This window comes from Onychostoma macrolepis, chromosome 09, assembly GCF_012432095.1.
Source record: "Onychostoma macrolepis isolate SWU-2019 chromosome 09, ASM1243209v1, whole genome shotgun sequence".
Classification (NCBI taxonomy): Eukaryota; Metazoa; Chordata; class Actinopteri; order Cypriniformes; family Cyprinidae; genus Onychostoma; species Onychostoma macrolepis.
Genome location: NC_081163.1, coordinates 28,780,310 through 28,799,093, shown reverse-complemented (window position 1 = coordinate 28,799,093; position 18,784 = coordinate 28,780,310). Strand labels below are relative to the sequence as shown.

General features: G+C 35.0%; 1 protein-coding gene across 5 annotated transcripts in view; it reads right to left on the bottom strand.

Moving 5' to 3' along the window:
* epha3 (eph receptor A3) overlaps positions 1 to 18,784 on the bottom strand; it is a 180,322-nt gene that overhangs the window by 106,976 nt on the left and 54,562 nt on the right. For all 5 annotated transcript variants that reach the window (XM_058786651.1, XM_058786649.1, XM_058786648.1 and 2 more), the window contains exons 2-3: positions 10,801 to 10,865; positions 684 to 1,341 (exon numbers count right to left, since the gene is read on the bottom strand). In XM_058786651.1, the coding sequence (XP_058642634.1) occupies positions 684 to 1,341; positions 10,801 to 10,865 (723 nt within the window). The remainder of the gene's footprint in view (positions 1 to 683; positions 1,342 to 10,800; positions 10,866 to 18,784) is intronic.

The following is an 18,784-nucleotide window of genomic DNA, read 5'->3' as shown; positions in this document are numbered from 1 at the left end:
ACAGATATTTTCCTTTAGCCTGCTCTGTGATTTACATTTACACCCAAAATTCTAGCATCCCAACTCTAATATTCTGAAAGTAATGTGAGGCAAAGAAAGACTGCCAAGAGATTCTCTTTTCATCAGTTTAAAATGTTTAAATATGAGTCCATAAAGAGAATCTGTGTTTTTAGACTCTAAAAATGTCGACATAAAGCAGCGAAAGTCTCATATGCTTCACATCAAACACGCACACTTATCCCTCTTCAATGACTAACTTACATCTATTTGTGCGTCTGATGAGGTGATGCAGAGAAGTGTTTCACAAGCTTAACTGCTTCAAGCTGCCCTTTAAGGGGGTCTGCAGCACAGATCTCCTCTGTCCTCGCTTACACAAGACTCTCATATTCCTTTCTCCAAAGCACGGCTGACAGATCAGAGGTGTGTCCGTATCTGGGAAGAATTCATTTGCACTCCGAGTGTGGGACAGATACTCAACTCACCATGGAGTTTAGAAACATTACAGACAATGAGCAGCATAAACAAATGAATGGTATTCCAGGGACACACTCAGTTGTCCCATTTAGAGCCGCTGTCTACAGAGCTGGTGCTAGTACATTACGCTGATGAAAGGAAGAAAATGGGCCGTGAAATGAAAAAGGCACTGTAAGGAGAAAAGTGTGCGTGTGAGAGAAAAACTCTACCTTGGCAAGCGACTCCACGTTCTTCATATCCTATGTTGCACAGGCATTTCCCAATAGGCACCAGCCACTCTCCCTCAGTACTGCAGTACATTTTTGGCGGATCCTCTTCTCTGGAATTGTTGACGCATGAGCCTCTAACCTCCACGAGCGACTGAGAGTCCGTGGGTACCGTATCGGGAAACATAGCCAGGTTCCTCACCGTGAAAGGGCATTTTTTAAAGTACACCCGCACAGAAACTAGGGCCACGCAGGCTCCCACGTCCTGGAAAGCCAGGTAAAAGCCCTTCTTAGTCATGGGCCCCACTTCACGGACCTCTGTGTTTAACTTCAAGATACGGTCGCCCAGGTCCATCTGAGTAAAGCTCTCATCGGCGGCAATGGTGTCTATTTTGGAGAACTGGTGCTCGCGAAACTTACTTCCCTGGTCTTCATCAGTCTCCAGGTAATGTAAGTTGAACGTCTCTTTGCAGGTCAGGACCATGGGAATACTGTTGCAGTCTCTCAGGGTAAACTTGAGCTCCACATAGATCTTCTGCGCAGAATTGCGAGGAATCCAGTTGGTCCTCAACCAGTTGTTCTGGCTGTATTCCATCACGTTGCACACCTGGAAGGTCCGGATGGGTGTGTAGTGCTCATCCACGCCGCTAATTTCCTCCCACTGCAAAAAGAGAAAGAAGTTAATCAAATCTATTCCGAGAGAAATGAACAGCTACTGTAGTCCTGCATTTCAACGGAACCGAGACGAATGTAAAACACCTGAGAGGCGAGGTTATTTATTTCTCAAACACATTTGGAATAATGAATCGTTTCAAATTAATATCTCCCCTGTTCGGATAATTAATGTGGGACATAATTAACGAGGCCCTCCACTCTGCGTTCTCTCCCTTGTAAAGCGAGCCTGACAAATCAGTTTGTTTTGTCACTAAGGGTGTCCGAAGCCACAATGTGGCCAGAAGTCTTGAGGTTTAACGTACACAAAGCAAAATAAATGATGAACTGAGAGGCAGCGTTTTCTATTACAATAATGGAGTACTATATGGCTCTCCATCAAGCTGAAGTTTATAAAAGCCCTTGGCTGAGTGAGACAAGGCCTCTGGAGTGGCTGTGAGCTGTTCATTACCCGGCAGAACAAGCGTGCCCTCAGACTGAAGAATTGGCTATTTGTGTTTCAACTGTGAGGGTGCTTAATGAAACACCCCAAAAGGAGCTTTTTTCAGCACGTTGTTAAGATCTCAAGAATTTAATGTATTGTTTTGCATCTTATTGTTTAGATACACAGCCTTTATTTCGGAAGTAAAGCAAACTAATTTAACTCACTGACAGCTGGAATTCCATCCACTAGAGGTGTGCAGCGGAGCCATTATTTGTATCTGTATCTGTATCTGTGACAATCTCCAAATTATTTGTATCTGTATTTGGATAGATCCGGAAGTGGGCGTGGCTTAAACCGGAAGTTCGTCAAATTGCATGCAAATACCATTTTAAATGCAAATCTCTTCGATTCGTAGTTTTCATTTAACAAATATGCCTTGTATAACTAAAAAAGGTATTCTTTTTTATTAAAATTATAACTTTGTTAATATCTTCTATTTAAAACTTTATCAAAAAAGAAAAATAACTTTATTCTTCTTATTTTCCAGTGAAACTTTGTGTACAAATTTGACAAGAGACAAGCATCCACAATCTTAAATAAGAACACCAGTAGAAAAAAATAAACAATAGAAATGGAAAGAAAGTCTTCAGTAGCCTACTCATAGCAGAATGACTATAAAGCAGGGGCGCGGGAAGATGTTTTAGGTTGAGGGTGCGATAGAGGCTATTTACACTAAGTTAATTATTTTAGTGATATGCTATTTACACTAAGTGCAAATAGCTTTAGATTCTATTTATACTGTTAAAATAGCAGGATATTCTGCTAATTACATATTGCAAATAGTGGCAATTATCTGCACCTCAGCATTGTAATACATTATAAAACAGTATGCAATAATAACTTAGAGTGTAAATTTTTAATTTTAATTCAAATTATTAAACGGATGCCACCTTATTGGGACAAAAGCCCTCCCTACACCTACCCTAACAGTTAAACAGTTGCCCACAGAAAAAAAAAACAGGGGGTGCTGCTGCACCCTCAGCACCCCCGCTTCCCGCGCCTATGCAATGAAGCTCACTTGAACTTTAAGTAACTTAGATCATGTGTTGCGGGAGTCTGTGATCATTTACGAGTTTTTTTATCAACAGAGAGCAACAAATCATTTGGACCCTCCAAAAGCCTTGATCAAACATCGCTTTTTTTTTGTATAATTAAATGTAATGCCATTCACGAAAAGGGCTAATGTAATGCGTTTTTACAGTTGGATTTCGAAAAGGTTTGATGTTAGGACCGTTTTTAGGATATTTTTGTCGAGTTGATATAACTCTAGACAAAGCTCTTATTTCTGAGAGACGCGCATAGACCCCAACGCGGCTATTGATTTGCGCTCATTTCATAATATAGGCTATAGTTTACACTCATTCACTTTACACATCCAGGCCCATAGCCAGCTATGAGGTCCAGACCTTAAATGTTTCATGTTCAAAAATAAAATTCGAAAACATAATATGAAAAATTATTTAAAATCATGTCGCTGACTCGCAGCAGCTGCGAAACGCAGGAGTGAAGGAGCTTGGCGCAAGTGCAGCCTCCACTCCGCTCCTTCATGTTGCCAGATCTAGATATTATAAGCGTCGCTGGACTTGTTTTAATACTTAATGTAACAGCGTTAATAAAGTAATTAAGTCATTAATAAAGTGGGACGATGAAGGTTGAGGTTAGAGATTCTGTATCCTATTCGCAGAATACAAGATTTAAACTTATTTTGGTGCATTTGTCAGGAGATTGGTTGTGTTTTTTTTTTGTTTTTTGTAGTAATATCTGGCAACACTGCTTCACCGGCACTGACAGGCAGCAATCAAAAAAGGAGCGCGCGGATCGTTTATTGCTGAGGAGATCACATTCGTTAGATAAACACAATGATCAACATGATCAAAGCAGTAGGCCTATTAGCCATTATTATTGCACAAATATTAACAACTGCAGACCTTCATTAATGCAGTGCTGTTCCAGCAAACGTGTTTGTGTCTGCCGAATATTTTTTCTGTTATTCTGATAAATCCGTTATTGGTTTTCAAGCCATTATCCGTGCCTTTCCGAATAAGGTATTCGGCTTCGGGCACATCCCTACCATCCACATATTTTAATGAACATTTTGGGATATTGCATAATTACCCAGTAAAAAAAGTAATATGTTTAAAATACATTTATTTCATACTAAATATAGTTCAAATCTATTAGCATATGTACTGACTTATCGCTTGAGACTTACTGATCTAAAAATTATAATTTAAACTTTATCTGAAGTAACCTACTACTTGTATACATTGCACATTTCTTAATATTAAGCCTAAAATGTGTTTTAATGTCACTATTGATGAGGACTGTATGATTTTTGAATAATATCAGTCTTTAAAAGCAAGATATTTAAGGTAAACCTAAAGTATACTTGCAATAGTTCCACTGTAGCACAATCAAATATACTTCAGTATGTTTTTAGATGGACTTCAGCATTACTTCTTCACATTTAAAGTGCATTAAGTACAACATATGTTGTTTCAGTTTAACAGACTTCAAGTAAACCAGTTTAGTATAGTAAAAGTACAATTGCAGGATATTTTATTAAATACATAAATATGTAAATGTATTTGTGGTAAGTATACTTTAGGAATTTAGTATTGCTTTTTCACTAGGGCAATGATGGATGGAAAACCAAGGTGTGAAGAATTCACACAATTCATATATATATCTACCTGGTCTCATGGCATTTACGTATATACATATATATATATATATATATATTCAGTATGTGAATACTATATACTTGATAAGACAACGTGCATAAACAAAAAGTCATATGACTTTGCCTCAAGTCATGTGGCTTAATATTTCACCCAGATATTTACGATTTTAATTTAAAGACAAGGGCGGGGCTGATGTGATTTGATTAAAAATTATATGGTCATTTTTATTTTATTTTTTTAATGAACTGCAACACATGCATTGATGGATCTTTCACAATAAGTTCAATAACATGAATTTAGACAATAAATGTGAATTTTTTTTTATGCCATTTTTAAAAAAAACTTAATTCCAGAGTTAGTTTTATCTTGACCTCTTTTTCAGCTGGCTCACCAACAGTTAAGCGATAGCTAGGCCAGTCCAAATCTTGTTTTTTTTTTCTTCTTCTTCACATTTTAAGCTGATTAATAGAAATCATTGTAATTCTGCAGAATGGATTTAAACATGATAAAATGTGTCGAATGGAGCTGAGAGCAATGCACTTAAACCGCTAGCTGAAAGCATTATTAAATTAGCCAAAGCATTTAATAAACGAACAAGCAAAAAGCAGTACAGTGTTTTATGAATAGCACCCTTCCTGATTCGGTGTAAATCTGCGATAAAGCAGGATTTAAATTAGGTGTTATGATTACAGAACAATGGAATCTGCTTCTGATATTGTGTTTATGAACTTGTGAAGTGAACAAATATGATGCAAATTGAAATAAATCAGTGGAGATTTCAGCCGGTCATTTGTCTCAGCTGCATTTTGTGAGTTATTTACTTGCGTTCACCAACATAGCCGATGCTTCAAATGAAGTCCAGGTGCCTGGGCTGTACCGCATTATCAAACTGGATAGAGAATGACTGTTCTGAAACCACGGCTGCCAAAATAAATGAAACGTCATATACGATGTGTAAATCACACACACTTGAGAATAGTGTATTACATGGACTGTCTGCTGCCATGAATGACATCAACATAGACCAAGCCAATCTCTTTCAAATTACTTTGCTTTATAACACATACCACCCGGTTATAGAGAGGGAAAAACTGTAAAAGCCCTGTCTGGATATCTCTTTTACGGACAGCAGCTTCTAAAGGCCACATTGATTTCTCCAAGAGCGATTGGACACCAGTCTGTATTTCCTTCTCCACAGCGGGAGACGTCAGCCCTGTGCTTTGCAACTTTACACTCGACGGGCAGACCGAAGATGACTTTAGGTTTCTCCGAATATCACTTTACAATAGTAATCCCCCTCCAGCAAGGAAAGCAGCAGAGAAACGAGGAAATCAGCAGTTGGTACATTTGGCAGGGCTGCGGCCCAACTCCCCCCTGTGTACACTCAGTGTGCACACAGGCCAACTGGTACTTTAAACTAATAGATTCCCTGGCACTTGTGGACAAAGTGGAGCAGAGCTTATGTTTCAGACAGATATGTAATAAAATTATAATCCTCCTCTCGCTCGTATTACAATGGAATTGCATTAGTTAGCGAAGACTGACATATACTGCTGGCTTTCGCTGGCATCACATGCACATTTCCTGAATAGGTGCACGCGGTTTCTCTATCAAATCTCGCTCTCTTCATTATGATGGACAAAATTAGAGTGGATTCTGTTCGCGAGGACTCCATTAGAGTCTGAACGCCGGAATGCTGGAGAGGGCACGGAGGAAAAGACGCACTTATGTGTACACAGGAGATCTAGCAAAGGAAATGAGTATCTGGAGGAGATGGCTGCTCGCTGTCAACTACACATTTGTACTAATTGACACAAACAAAGCTCTGACTGAGCTCAGACAATTGTGCTCTGAGGGCTCGATACCATTGCAAATACACTTTGTACAAAGCTTGAGTGGAATAAAAGTGTAAGTGACACAGTTTAACGAGAGATAAGCTAATGCTAGCTTTTGTTATCCATTCTTAGCAAATTATTTTTTTCTCTTTTGGAAACCATATAAATTAATTTTACATTGATTTAACCGACTCAGTAATAGTGTTGGGGAGCAACTAACTAAAATAGCATCCCAAATGACCTAATTACAATTTTTGGTAGCATAACAGTAGTTTCCTAAAGTATACTTTAAAGAGATGAAGAACACTACAAATGCACATTACATAAAATTAAAATTTGTATTAAAATAAAAATTAAGCACAATTCTTTTTTACATGTGAAAGAAAGAAAGAAAGAAAGCTTCAAAATATATTATCTGACGTAATTAAAAAAAATTAAAATAAATAAAAATACATTGCCACCCTACATAGAGTTGCTGTAGATAGCTACTTGTTGATTGGTTGTTGTGCTGCTAACTACTTAAGTGTAGCTTACTAAATTACTTTAATTTATGTGCAGCTTGTATTTTGAGAAGCTACAGCTTCAAATCAGCTTACCAACACCGTTCAAGAAGCATAAACTCATCCATATTATATTACAAAGAAATACGCCTCCCAAACTAAATTGAAGACACAAATCACTCCAAAAAGAAAACTGAAAAAAAAAAAAAATGTTTATATGTGAGCCCACCCCATTCCCACAATACAGCAGGAAACACTAGAAATGACAAGTGCTTCACCATCTAAGATTTCTTGTACTAGGTCACAGCGACAACTGTACCCTATCAGTCAATACCTTTTCATCACAGCTTTTACCACAGAGGAACCATAACACATTGTGTGCTGTCCGCTCACCCCGCTGCGGCCATATGACGTGCTAATCCACCTTTATAGAGGGGGTTTTCTTTGCACTTTGTACAGCTGGAGGCCTTTCACAGTTTCCTTTCAGGGGGGAAAAACTAAATGAGTTTTAGCATCATGTTGGAAATATTGTCTTTCGCTGCAGGCGCTGGCAGAGTGTGACTTCAGAGACGCATAATGAAAATTTTGTGTTTGCTGCCTGTTTTGTCTCAGTCGATTATGCTACGACGCAGCAGATCTTCTGGCTTCTACTCCAGATTTTTAGAGACCAAAATAAGACGAGGAAGTAGGTTATTAAGGAATGCTGATGAAGTTTGAGTCAAAACAATCTTTTATATTAGTTTTATTGCTTTGAGTTTTCATTTTTAACTCAGCACAGATGACTTATTCAGTTGTTATGAATAATCTATTGTTTTGCATTCATAAAATTACAAATAAAAATAGAAAAAGTAAGAATTTTAGCATTTAATTTGCTGAATTATCCAATCTATCTATCTATCTATCTATCTATCTATCTATCTATCTATCTATCTATCTATCTATCTATCTATCTATCTATCTATCTATCTATCTATCTATCATCTATCTATCTATCTATCCGTCTGTCTGTCTGCGTGCGTGTGTGCGTATATATATATATATATATATATATATATATACACAACTATATATATTTTGTTTAAAATAGTGTGAGGAAAAAGTGAAATATTATTAAAAATAAATAACTGCTACTTATTTTGTTACTGTACTGAAGCCAACAAAATTGGTTTAATATTGTCTAAAAAATACTAACTTTATAATAAAGTGTCTGTTTTTTCCACCTGCTGTTAGATAAGGTTAGATGTATAAACCAGAAGAGAAAAATTTGAAATGTATAAATAAAAAAATAAAATGTATATACATATTTTCATTTATTTATTTGTGTTGCATTTTTCACAATACATTTTGTTCCAAAACATTTTCACAGTTAAATTTGTCCTAAAAACATATTTTGTATTTTTTTTTTTTACGATAACTACATGATATGCATATGAATCCAATAAGCATACCAGAAAATATAATTTTAGACAAACCAATCAATTCTAAATGAAGATTTTACACTGCATGAATAGATATTTCTACATACTTCAAAAACTAGTTCTGCTACCCTAACCAAAGAAAATTATTTTAAAACAATGAAAAATATTTGCAGCCCAGAATATTTACATTTCTGGCCTGCTATCCAGTACAGCCACCAATACTCCCAGTGCGACAGATCAATCCTGTTATTCATTCAAAAATCTTAAATGGAATTAAAAACAATGCCAATGCCAAGCCAGTGTTCAAGATCCATTTGCATTTCTCGTTCTGTTCCTGAGCTAAAACAGCTTTAGAGAAACGAGGCATTCCAAACCCCAAAACTACAACCACCAATCAAGCTCTAATCGGCATCTCCACAGATGCCACAGCAAAGACGCTCTTTACCAACTCGAAGAACAATTGCGTCGAGTCCTCAGAGCAGCGCAACAGATCGCAGCGGTTCACACGCAGACAGAGTAATCCGACTGCGTTGGGTAATGAATCCCAGGCTGAGACCTGATGCAATTTGGAGAGGCCGTAATAAACAGCGCTGCATGTTTAAAGAGCTGTCTGCGCAGGGCCGGTTTATATTTACTGCCCTTATCTGAGCGGGCGGCCGCACAGGGAGCGTCCGATGGGCTTTAGCTCTTAATTTGCTTTAACCGGGCCGATTTGTGCTTACACAGGCAGAAGGCGGGCGGCCCATCCGTCAGTGTCAGCGCTGCAGCGGCACATTATTTGAAATCATTTTTGAGGGCATAGCTTTCAGGGCAAAATGCTTATCGCTCCAAACTAGGGAGAAGTCCTGAGTAATTAGAGTTAATTCACCTTGAGAACCTGATCTTCGCTGTAATCGTGACAACGGCTACACACCGACTTAATAAATCCCAGAGCATTCAGCGCGTATCTGCGAGGGATTTCCTTTTTCATTTTAAATCACCTTTATGGCTATTGTAAAGATTAATGATGCTTTCTCTGTTGAACTTATGAACGTTTAGAAATTAATCTAGCAAATTTGTGCAATTACTCAATTTTCCATAAACGCACTCTACATTAAAAAGCAATTAATATAAAATGCAAATGACCTTTTTGTTTTTTTGCTTCATGTTTTTTTTTTTTCTTTTTCTTTTTCTTTACCTTCCCTTTTCTTCTCCCTTGCTTCTAAGAAAGGAAAGCTTCACGTTTTACTGTGCCAACAGTAAAAAAGAACGAGGGGAAACAAGGTTTGGCAGCTATATGGAACAAATTACTGGATTACCTTTAGCAACTGCCAGCAAGTCATTTTAACACATAATAAAGTTTAAAGAACGGTTTGGTCCGAGTAACCCTTGAGACCAATACCTGTGCAGCTCGACAAATAAACATGGTTATTATCGGAAGTTGCGACCTTGAGGTTTTGACAACAAAAATAAAGTACCATGACTTGTTCTGCACTGACATGAAAAGCATACCTTTGGGCTTAGCGTTCTCATATTTTGTTTTATAATGATCATAATATATGTTGTCTGTATTTTTTATATAAACGGTTGAAATACTTTTGGAATAATTAAGCTTTTTTTTTTTTTTTTTGATTTTGATTTTGATTTTGAAAGAAATCTCTTATGCTTACCAAGGCTGCATTTACTTGATCAAATATTATTTAAATTTAAAAGACCTTTTTCTACTGAAATATATTTTAAAATGTAATTTATTCCTGTGATATAATGCTGACTTTTCAGCATCATTACTCCAGTTTTCAGTGTCACATGATCCTTCAGAAATCATTCTGATATGCTAATATAAGTAAATGTGCTAATCATTCTAATATTTGACACTCATTTATTATCAATTATTACTGGTGCTCAATTATTAATAATTGTTCTTCTTATTATTATAAATGTTGAGGTTTTGTTGCTTCATATTTTGTGGAAACCGTGATACCTTTCTTTCCAGGTTTCTTTTTGCAGTGTTCAACACTGAAATAATTAGAAACACAAAATATATTTCAGCAAATCAGCATAATAAAATGATTTCTGAATAGTAATGAAGCTGAAAATCAGCTTTGAATCACAGGAGTAAATTACATTTTAAAATATATTCAAGTAGAAAACAGTTATTTTAAATTGTAATAATATTTCACAATTTTACTGTTTTTTACTGTATTTTTGATAAAAATAAATTCAGTCTTGGTGAGTAGAAGAGACCATTTTACAAAACACTAAATAAATGTAATCATTTCAAAAAATGTGTTTTTAAAAATTAAAATGCAATTCTAACTTTATCAGTTAAACTCTAATTAATGTTAGTTTATATACAATTATTGTCAAGCCCCTAAATATTTTGTAAAATTATCCAAACAAAATCACTTGAAATTATCATATTAGTTTTTGAAACTACAAATAATAAATTGCACACAACATTTTGGCTCCCCAACAACATCCTCAAAGCACGAAATCTCTGTTCACTTCTTTTCCACTAAGAAATATGGATTAGGTCTGCAGCACTCACCCCATGAGATGGGGATGATATCCAGCCCAGCTCCCCTTGGCTTGCTTTGGAGTCCAACAGGTTAACTGTAGAAAAGAGAGAAGGGGAGAGAAACAAATAAGCAGTTAGCCCTTTTTAGATCCGGTTTCACCCACTCTCAGTGTGCAGTGTCCTCGTCAACAACGTATTTACTCAGCTGCACTGCTTTATGCCACAATCCAATTAAACAAACAATGGAGTCAACGAACTCATCCTTCAAAGGAATATTTTTCAGTTAGCCGCACGAGCTTTAACTGGCTGGAGAAAAGTTACCCTCGTTACCACGTGCATGATGGGATCTTTAACGTCTGACCCATCGCTGATCTTGTGTGTTTTAGGATATTATTTCACTGATAGGCATCTTTAACGAGGCAAACAAATCACAAATGGTTTCTTTCATCTGACAAGCACCATCTGAAAGGATTCAATATATTAAAGCGATATATTGATAAAAGATTATAGCTAGAACATGATTGTTTTTTTTAAACATTTAACCCCAATTTAGGATGATGCTGTTATTGTGTAATTACAAGAAATAAATACTGAGTAACTACAAGATTAGGGTTAAGGTTTGGTTAATTATTGCATTATTTACTGTTAAACGTACATGAAACGTGTAACTACGTCACCTCAAAACAAAGCAAAATGCTACATTTTCTCTCTAATATAATTACTTTATTGGTATAACAGCTTTAATTCATTCAATTACTAAACATTTATTTCTTTTTCAAATTTCCTTTTTTTCACAATACATTTTGTTCCAAAACAAGTCATTTTTATTTCATTCCTCACTTTCTAAATATTTATTACTGACTATTTATACAAAAATGACTATATGAAATACATATTATAAATTCAGTTAATGTGATATAAGACTACTCATAACATATTACTTTAGTCATACTGATCAATCCTAAATAAATACATTATATATATATATATATATATATATATATGTGTGTGTGTGTGTGTGTGTGTGTGTTTATTTTGTTATTTATTTGAAGATATAAAATATAATTTTTTCACCACATTTCATATTTATAGGACAAATTCTTTATTTCCTATCCATATTTTGCTTATTAATGTTTTTCTAATTTATGCAATATAAATATTTGAAAATTCTCAGATATTATTGTTTGATTTAACTCACACACTGTTTAATCTGTATCTGCCTTTGTATTCAATATTTATTTCTATTTGTGTAGAAAATTTCATTTTTATTAAACACAATATCAAATCCTTGTCCAATCCAATCAACTAAAATGCAGTGAACATAAAAAAAACAAAAACAACAAAAAACAACAATGGAAAATGAAAACTAAAACAGTGGGAGACGACAGCAAAGGAAATATTACTGCATTATTAAAAATGGCTGGCTGGCTGCATAGCGTGCTACAGCAGGGAAGGTCGTGACAAGCTCTTGACATCTCAGTGTCTCCTGCTCTCATAACAACGACTCCTGTTTGATTGAGCAAGGCTTCTACAGGCACAAAGAGAGAGAACAAAAGCCTCCGTCGGCGTACAGTAAACGCATAATCCCAGCTGACATGTGGGCCACTCAGCATGGCGTCTATGGCCCCTACTAATAGCTGTGTCACTCATTCTGCCTACAGCGACGGCCAGAAAACATCCAGCCAAACCACAAATGGACATATGGGACATGGATGACATAAACCTTTCTTTTCTTAAAGAGCCTAGAAACATATACTTTATTGCCAGTATTTATTTTCTTATCGCAAAGCATGACATGATGTCCAAATCGGGGCCAATACACCTTCTAAACGTAAGAAATTTGTTCCTAGTACCAGTCAGAAATTTGGACACACTTGCTCATTCTTCAATATTTATTATTATTGACTCATTTATTGTTTTGCAGATTTTAGAACAATAGTAAAGTTATCGAAATGTTAAAATAACATTTTTTAATAATAATAATAATAACATTTTAGTGACCAAATTTTTTTATATCTCCTATTTCCATTGTTTACCTTTATCATGTATTTACTTTATTAATAATTATATTATTATTATTATTATAAATCATTATTACTGAACTATTTATTAAATTAAATTAAATAACAAAATAAACTTGCTTATTTGTTATGAATAGTCTATTGCTTTTCATTCATCAAATTACAAATAAAAATATAAAAATTAAAACATTTAGATGAATGATTTTATTTATAGCATCTACTTGACTGAATTATCAAAAAAAAGTTTTGTATTTTAATTTTGTACAGAATATCATACGATGGGACAACTTTACTTTTTACTATTCATTACATTTATGAAATTAAATTAAATAAAAATTATATTTTAGGTTTGTAAAGAAAATCTTTTTTTTTTTTTTACTTTTTTTTATTGATTTAAGTTTTTCAGTAGATCAGAATATTTTTAAGATCACGAGAAGTATAAATTCAGTCAGGTGCATCCGTAATTTTGACTTCTAGTCTATATATCAGTCTTTTACAGACCCCATTATCAAATTCCAGCAGAAAACGGCAGTGCACCTGAGCACTAGCCAAACAGCTGGCTGTTCTCATAGTGTAGACGATCCCTATTAACTATAATAAAGCTATCTGCTTATGTCAGATAATGGCAGCTCACATCCAGCTCCGTTGGTTCCAATTTAAATTTCTCAATGAGCCGAGCCCGCATCTCAAATTGAGCCGACCAGGGAAATGTGAGACCATAAAATTAGAAAGCTACATGGGAGAGGGCGAATTCTGCAGCTGTAAGAGAAGGAAATCACAGCCAACGTCATCTCCCACCCTCTTCACCAAAAATGTAGCATCAAGCACAAAACAGAGGGCTGATTATGAACAGCTGATCTAACGGCCATCTCGTCCAACCAACCACACCACACCAAATAGGTAAATCAATACAGGAGCGAGACAATAATCTAGGATTCCGACCACAGGCCGCCAAGGGCTTTCTGTCTCTCTAATGTATCATCCCTGCACTACTAGCTATTGTTTTCCTTTCATCAGCACATGGCACATTGATCGCACACATTAACAGTGGTGAAAAAGAGGCAATGTTAATGTTTCATTCACAAACTATCTAAGAACAGCTCAATGTGAAATGTAATGGTTACGCGACTAATGACAAATTATTTATTTAGCTGAAGCAACTTTCAGTATGAGGCAACTGTAATTTCGTTCACATTTTCCTTTACAAATCACAAATTACTACAAATCTACAGTATAATCAACATGTACAAGTGCCAACAGTAATAGTATCACACATACTGTATATTTATATTGAGATCATAATATTGAATTTAACAAAGACAAGAAATCTGTATTAAAACTGCCCCATTACCTTTACCTATCAACCTAGAAATAAAAAGATCCACTTAAATTTGAATCTATCATAATTTCACTTTCATGTCGTATTATGAGTAATTGCCATTACATACTGTAAGTATAGACATGCATTTAAATTCAAAGGCATCATAATTTCACTTTTATATCATATTATATGTAACTTACTTTAAATACTGTAAGTATAGATATGCATTTGAATTCAAATGTATCATAATTTCAGTTTAAATTGTAGTATGAGTAATTTACATTAAATAGATATGCAATCATGTATCATAATTTCACTTTTATACCGTATGAGTAACTGATATTAAATCAATTTTTTTTACTTGATTGATTTTTGATTGACTGCGATGTCAATATATATGCACTTAAATTCAAATGTATCACAATTTCACTTTTATATCATATTATGTGTAATTGACATGAAATAATAAGTATATATATATATATATTTAAATTCAAAGGCAACATAATTTCACTTTTATATCATATTATGGGTAACAGAATTTAAATGGATATCTATACATACAGTGTTTAATGTCAGTTACTCATAATACAATATAAAAGTGAAATTATGATGCCTTTGAACTTAAATGCATATATTTACTTATAGTATTTAATGTCAAAGGCATCATAATTTTACTTTTATATCATATTATGGGTATTTAACATGAAATAGTATAGGTGCTTTGAAATGTCCTGTTGTGAAAATTAATTTAAGCAACATTTTAAGCCACAAAAATAAATAAATATATAAACAAATAAATAAAATAGCAGCTTTTATTACATTGTATTTACAGACTACACTGAGTATCACTGGTACTTTTAAAAATGTATTAATCACAATGCAGGACCATATAAAATTAATTAATGAAAATAAAATAAAATAAAATAAAATAAAATAAAATAAAATAAAATAAAATAAAATAAAATAAAATAAAATAAAATAAAATAAAATAAAATAAAATAAAATAAAATAAAATAAAATAAAATTCCTACATATTTGTATTAAAACAAATTCTTAAAAGAAAAGTGGATGCTATGTGGCAACAACCCACATGCTTAATTAGTATCATTGCTCCAACATCTTGTTTGTGAAGAAATGTAGTGTGTTACAAATCGCCCTTTTACAACTGCCTTGTCACATAATTCTTAAGATCTCACTGTGTTTCAGGTGAATAGCATACAGCACTCGCAGAAAATAGCCACTAACGTTACACATATCTGCGATCACGGCTGTCAATTATGATCTGAATGAGATTTGCATGGGTTTAAGAGAACCATATGGCCCGTAAATGGCACACTGCCTTCTCTCCTCACCGTCCTTTTCACCTCTCAGGTAGTTAATTAAATCTGTTATTGAATTAAGATGAGAGTCAGGTGTCTGAACACCTCAAAACCGCCGGGTCCTCGCAGAGCAGAGGAGCTGATGCCTGGCTTTATTAAAATCTGACTGTGGGTGTATAAAACACATGGCGGATTATTTTCAAAGGATTTTCGAGTGAGAACAAGAGGCCGCGATATGTGTGTCCAAAATATCCACTGCTGCTCCAATGATCCCTTTTCTCACCCGCACTAGATCCTCCCCTGCAGCTGGTCTACCTTCACCAAGGGTCGCCACGGAGCCCAAAACCAAGAGGTCAGTACTTGTAAGTTTTATGATTTATGGCTTCCTTACAAGTCAAACCACATTTTGGGTTTTAGATTCAAGAGCTGTCGGGATTTGGCGCTATGAGTTTACTAATTCCCCAACTCAACTAGCCGAAAAACCAAAAATAAACACATTCAAATGGAAAAACAATAGCAAATTGCAGGTCCTGCAGCTTGATCGAAGCTTCCGCCCATAGTGGCACGATGGCAATGAAGTATTAACCTCTACGCCATGAATAATTCAATCGAGTCTCAGGGTGTATGTCTCTGCCCCTCCGAATGCTTGCAGCTTTTCTGTCCACCATCTCCATCCAAAATCCACCCATCAGCACAACCACACATGTTATGGTTATATTGATGATACGGTATGCATTGGATGCGTTTGTACTGTATGTGTAAGCAAATTTCCAAACGTCTAAAAAACATCAGCCGTCCCGTCTGGAAACTAGTGCACCGTGACATCACACCACACCATGTCGTGCTGCCATCACGTAGTCTGAGCGAGAGGAGCGCTGTGGCTTGCGTACTGCGCCATCTTGGCCACAAGTTAGAAAATGGAAACCTTAGGAACGTAGTTGTGTTGTGTGATTCGTTTACGTCTGTATTTATGTTTTTGGCAGATGCTCTATTCTGGAGCTGATGCTGATGGACTTTGGGAAGATTTCCTGAGATATTTCAGTGTTGTTTTAGTTGAAATCGGCGTGTAAGGATGTGGTCAACTGTTCGCTGTAATCCCACATGCTCGGAAAACTGTCTGTCGTGAGCAGCCTATACGGACGACAGGATAGGCGATATGCATTACACTAGACTGCTCCCAAAACTTTACCCACCACAAACGTGACTCACATAGGCCAAGCTAAATGGCAGAGAAATTAATTTGCTTCTTTAAACAGAAGTATGTTTCACTAGGCAGTGTGCCCAGATCCAAAAAAAGAAGATATCAATTCCGTTTTTTTTTTTTCCCTGCCATGTGTTGTTTATTAAAAAAATAAAATATAATGGCATTAAACCCGCTGCTACTAATTACGAAAATTGACACTGTTCATTAAATAAACTTTAAACCAGTGAAGTTTAATTTGTATATTTTAAGTATGAAAAAAAAAATCCTATTTACAATTAGCAGTGTCAACAGAATATAATTTGTATTTCAAAAATGAGAAAAATAATAAATTACCCAAGAGAGGAAAAAAAGATGAACAAGACTTTGTTGTGAGAAAAAAAAAAAAAAAAAAATAACAAAAGAAAGAAAAGTGAGATTTCATACTGTGTGCATCTACAGGACAGCACAAGTAGGCCTCAAGTTACTTTGTTGTTTTCAAACACAGCCTATAGGAAAAATGCAGTAAAAATAGTCAAGAATATTTTTAGACTATTACTGTGCTGCTTGGATATTCAGAAAATACATACCTAAATTACAGAGGTCAACTGGCCAGTCAATATTTATTTATTTATTTATATTATTATTATTATTACAAGTTGTTGTTTATAGATGTTGCTGGCTATAGTTAAGTCTCTTAAAGTTTTCAGTACTTAAATTGTTCCTCAACTTTCTAATCGTTAAAATAAATAAATAATAATAATAATAATTCCCGCCAGCTGTAGATTTTAAAATGTATTTCAATACTTAATTTTGCTCAATTAAATTAAACTGACATAGTAACGTGTTTCGGCCTTAGCCTACATATATTTTATCCTCTATCTTTAAACACACATGCTAATAACACACACGGTGACCGACACGAATGAGGTCGCAATGAGGTGCGCGAAACACGGATTTGGTTATTAAAATTCATTACACGCAATTAAGACTTTACTTTAAAGTTTTGATTATTATTATTCATATTTTACGACCTGATGTGAAGGGTTAAAGTGCACGGCCCATGTAGTAAATCGGCCCGAGCAGAAAGAAAGCGTCTGAACTGAAAAGTCATTGGTGTCAAGTCAAGAATCAGTTCCATGGGATTTGTTAACCAAGGAAAGTTATGTGATGAAATATTATTGAAATGAAATAAATAAATACGAAATGAAAGATGAATAAGTTTCAAACTCCACTAGAGTTTATTTCCTAAAAAAGGGGGGGATATGCTCTCGCTTCGCATCGATAGCCAATATAACTTTTCAGTTATGTTTCATAGCCTATTGACTCTGAAAGGATTTATGAGTCTCATAAGATATATATATATATATATATATATATATATATATATATTTTTTTTTTTTTTTTCTGAATTAATGCTCGTTGTGTAGGACATGTATTATTCTAAGAAAGGGGGTTAATATGAACATGAAAGGTATAGTTGAACTAGCTACCTACTTTTTTAATCAAACCATAATTCAATTGAGGCAGACAATGCGTCAATGCATGAATTTCGGGAGGTGAGCCGCGATTACCTAGAGGTCATCAACTGGCCTCTGACGCTTAACACGTCCAACATTAGTTCGCTAATAAAAAATAAACCTACTATTTTTATTAATTCAGATCATGTTAGGATAGTATTGACACCACAGCTGAGCTGATTAGGCGACTGCAAGCTGTAAAAAAACACTTTGCTCCAAATGATATCAATAGCTGCGGCTCTATACTGACACTCTCTGGTGAAAAACACGTCCCATTACATACTTTTTCAGCAAAAGGTAATTCACAGCCCATAAATCACAATAAGAGAGAAAAGCCGCTCTGTTCCTCAGAACAGACAGCTAAAGCGTCGTGAAACATCAGAAAGATCGCCTGTATGCTGTATGCTGTTTGTGTTGACAGCATACAGCCTAACACATCTTATCTTTCTACAAAGATCATTCTACACTCTGATACAAAAATAACAATTCTAAACCCAATAATAGCAAATTGACCTGAATATGTTTCATTTCGAACGTAAATTCCCACCACTAAACGAATCTTTCCATCTCCGCTTCATAATAGTAGGCTACTGAATGAGATTAACGAATGTCTCTTTCTCTTTTTTCTCTAATTAGGCCAATTATAGTCA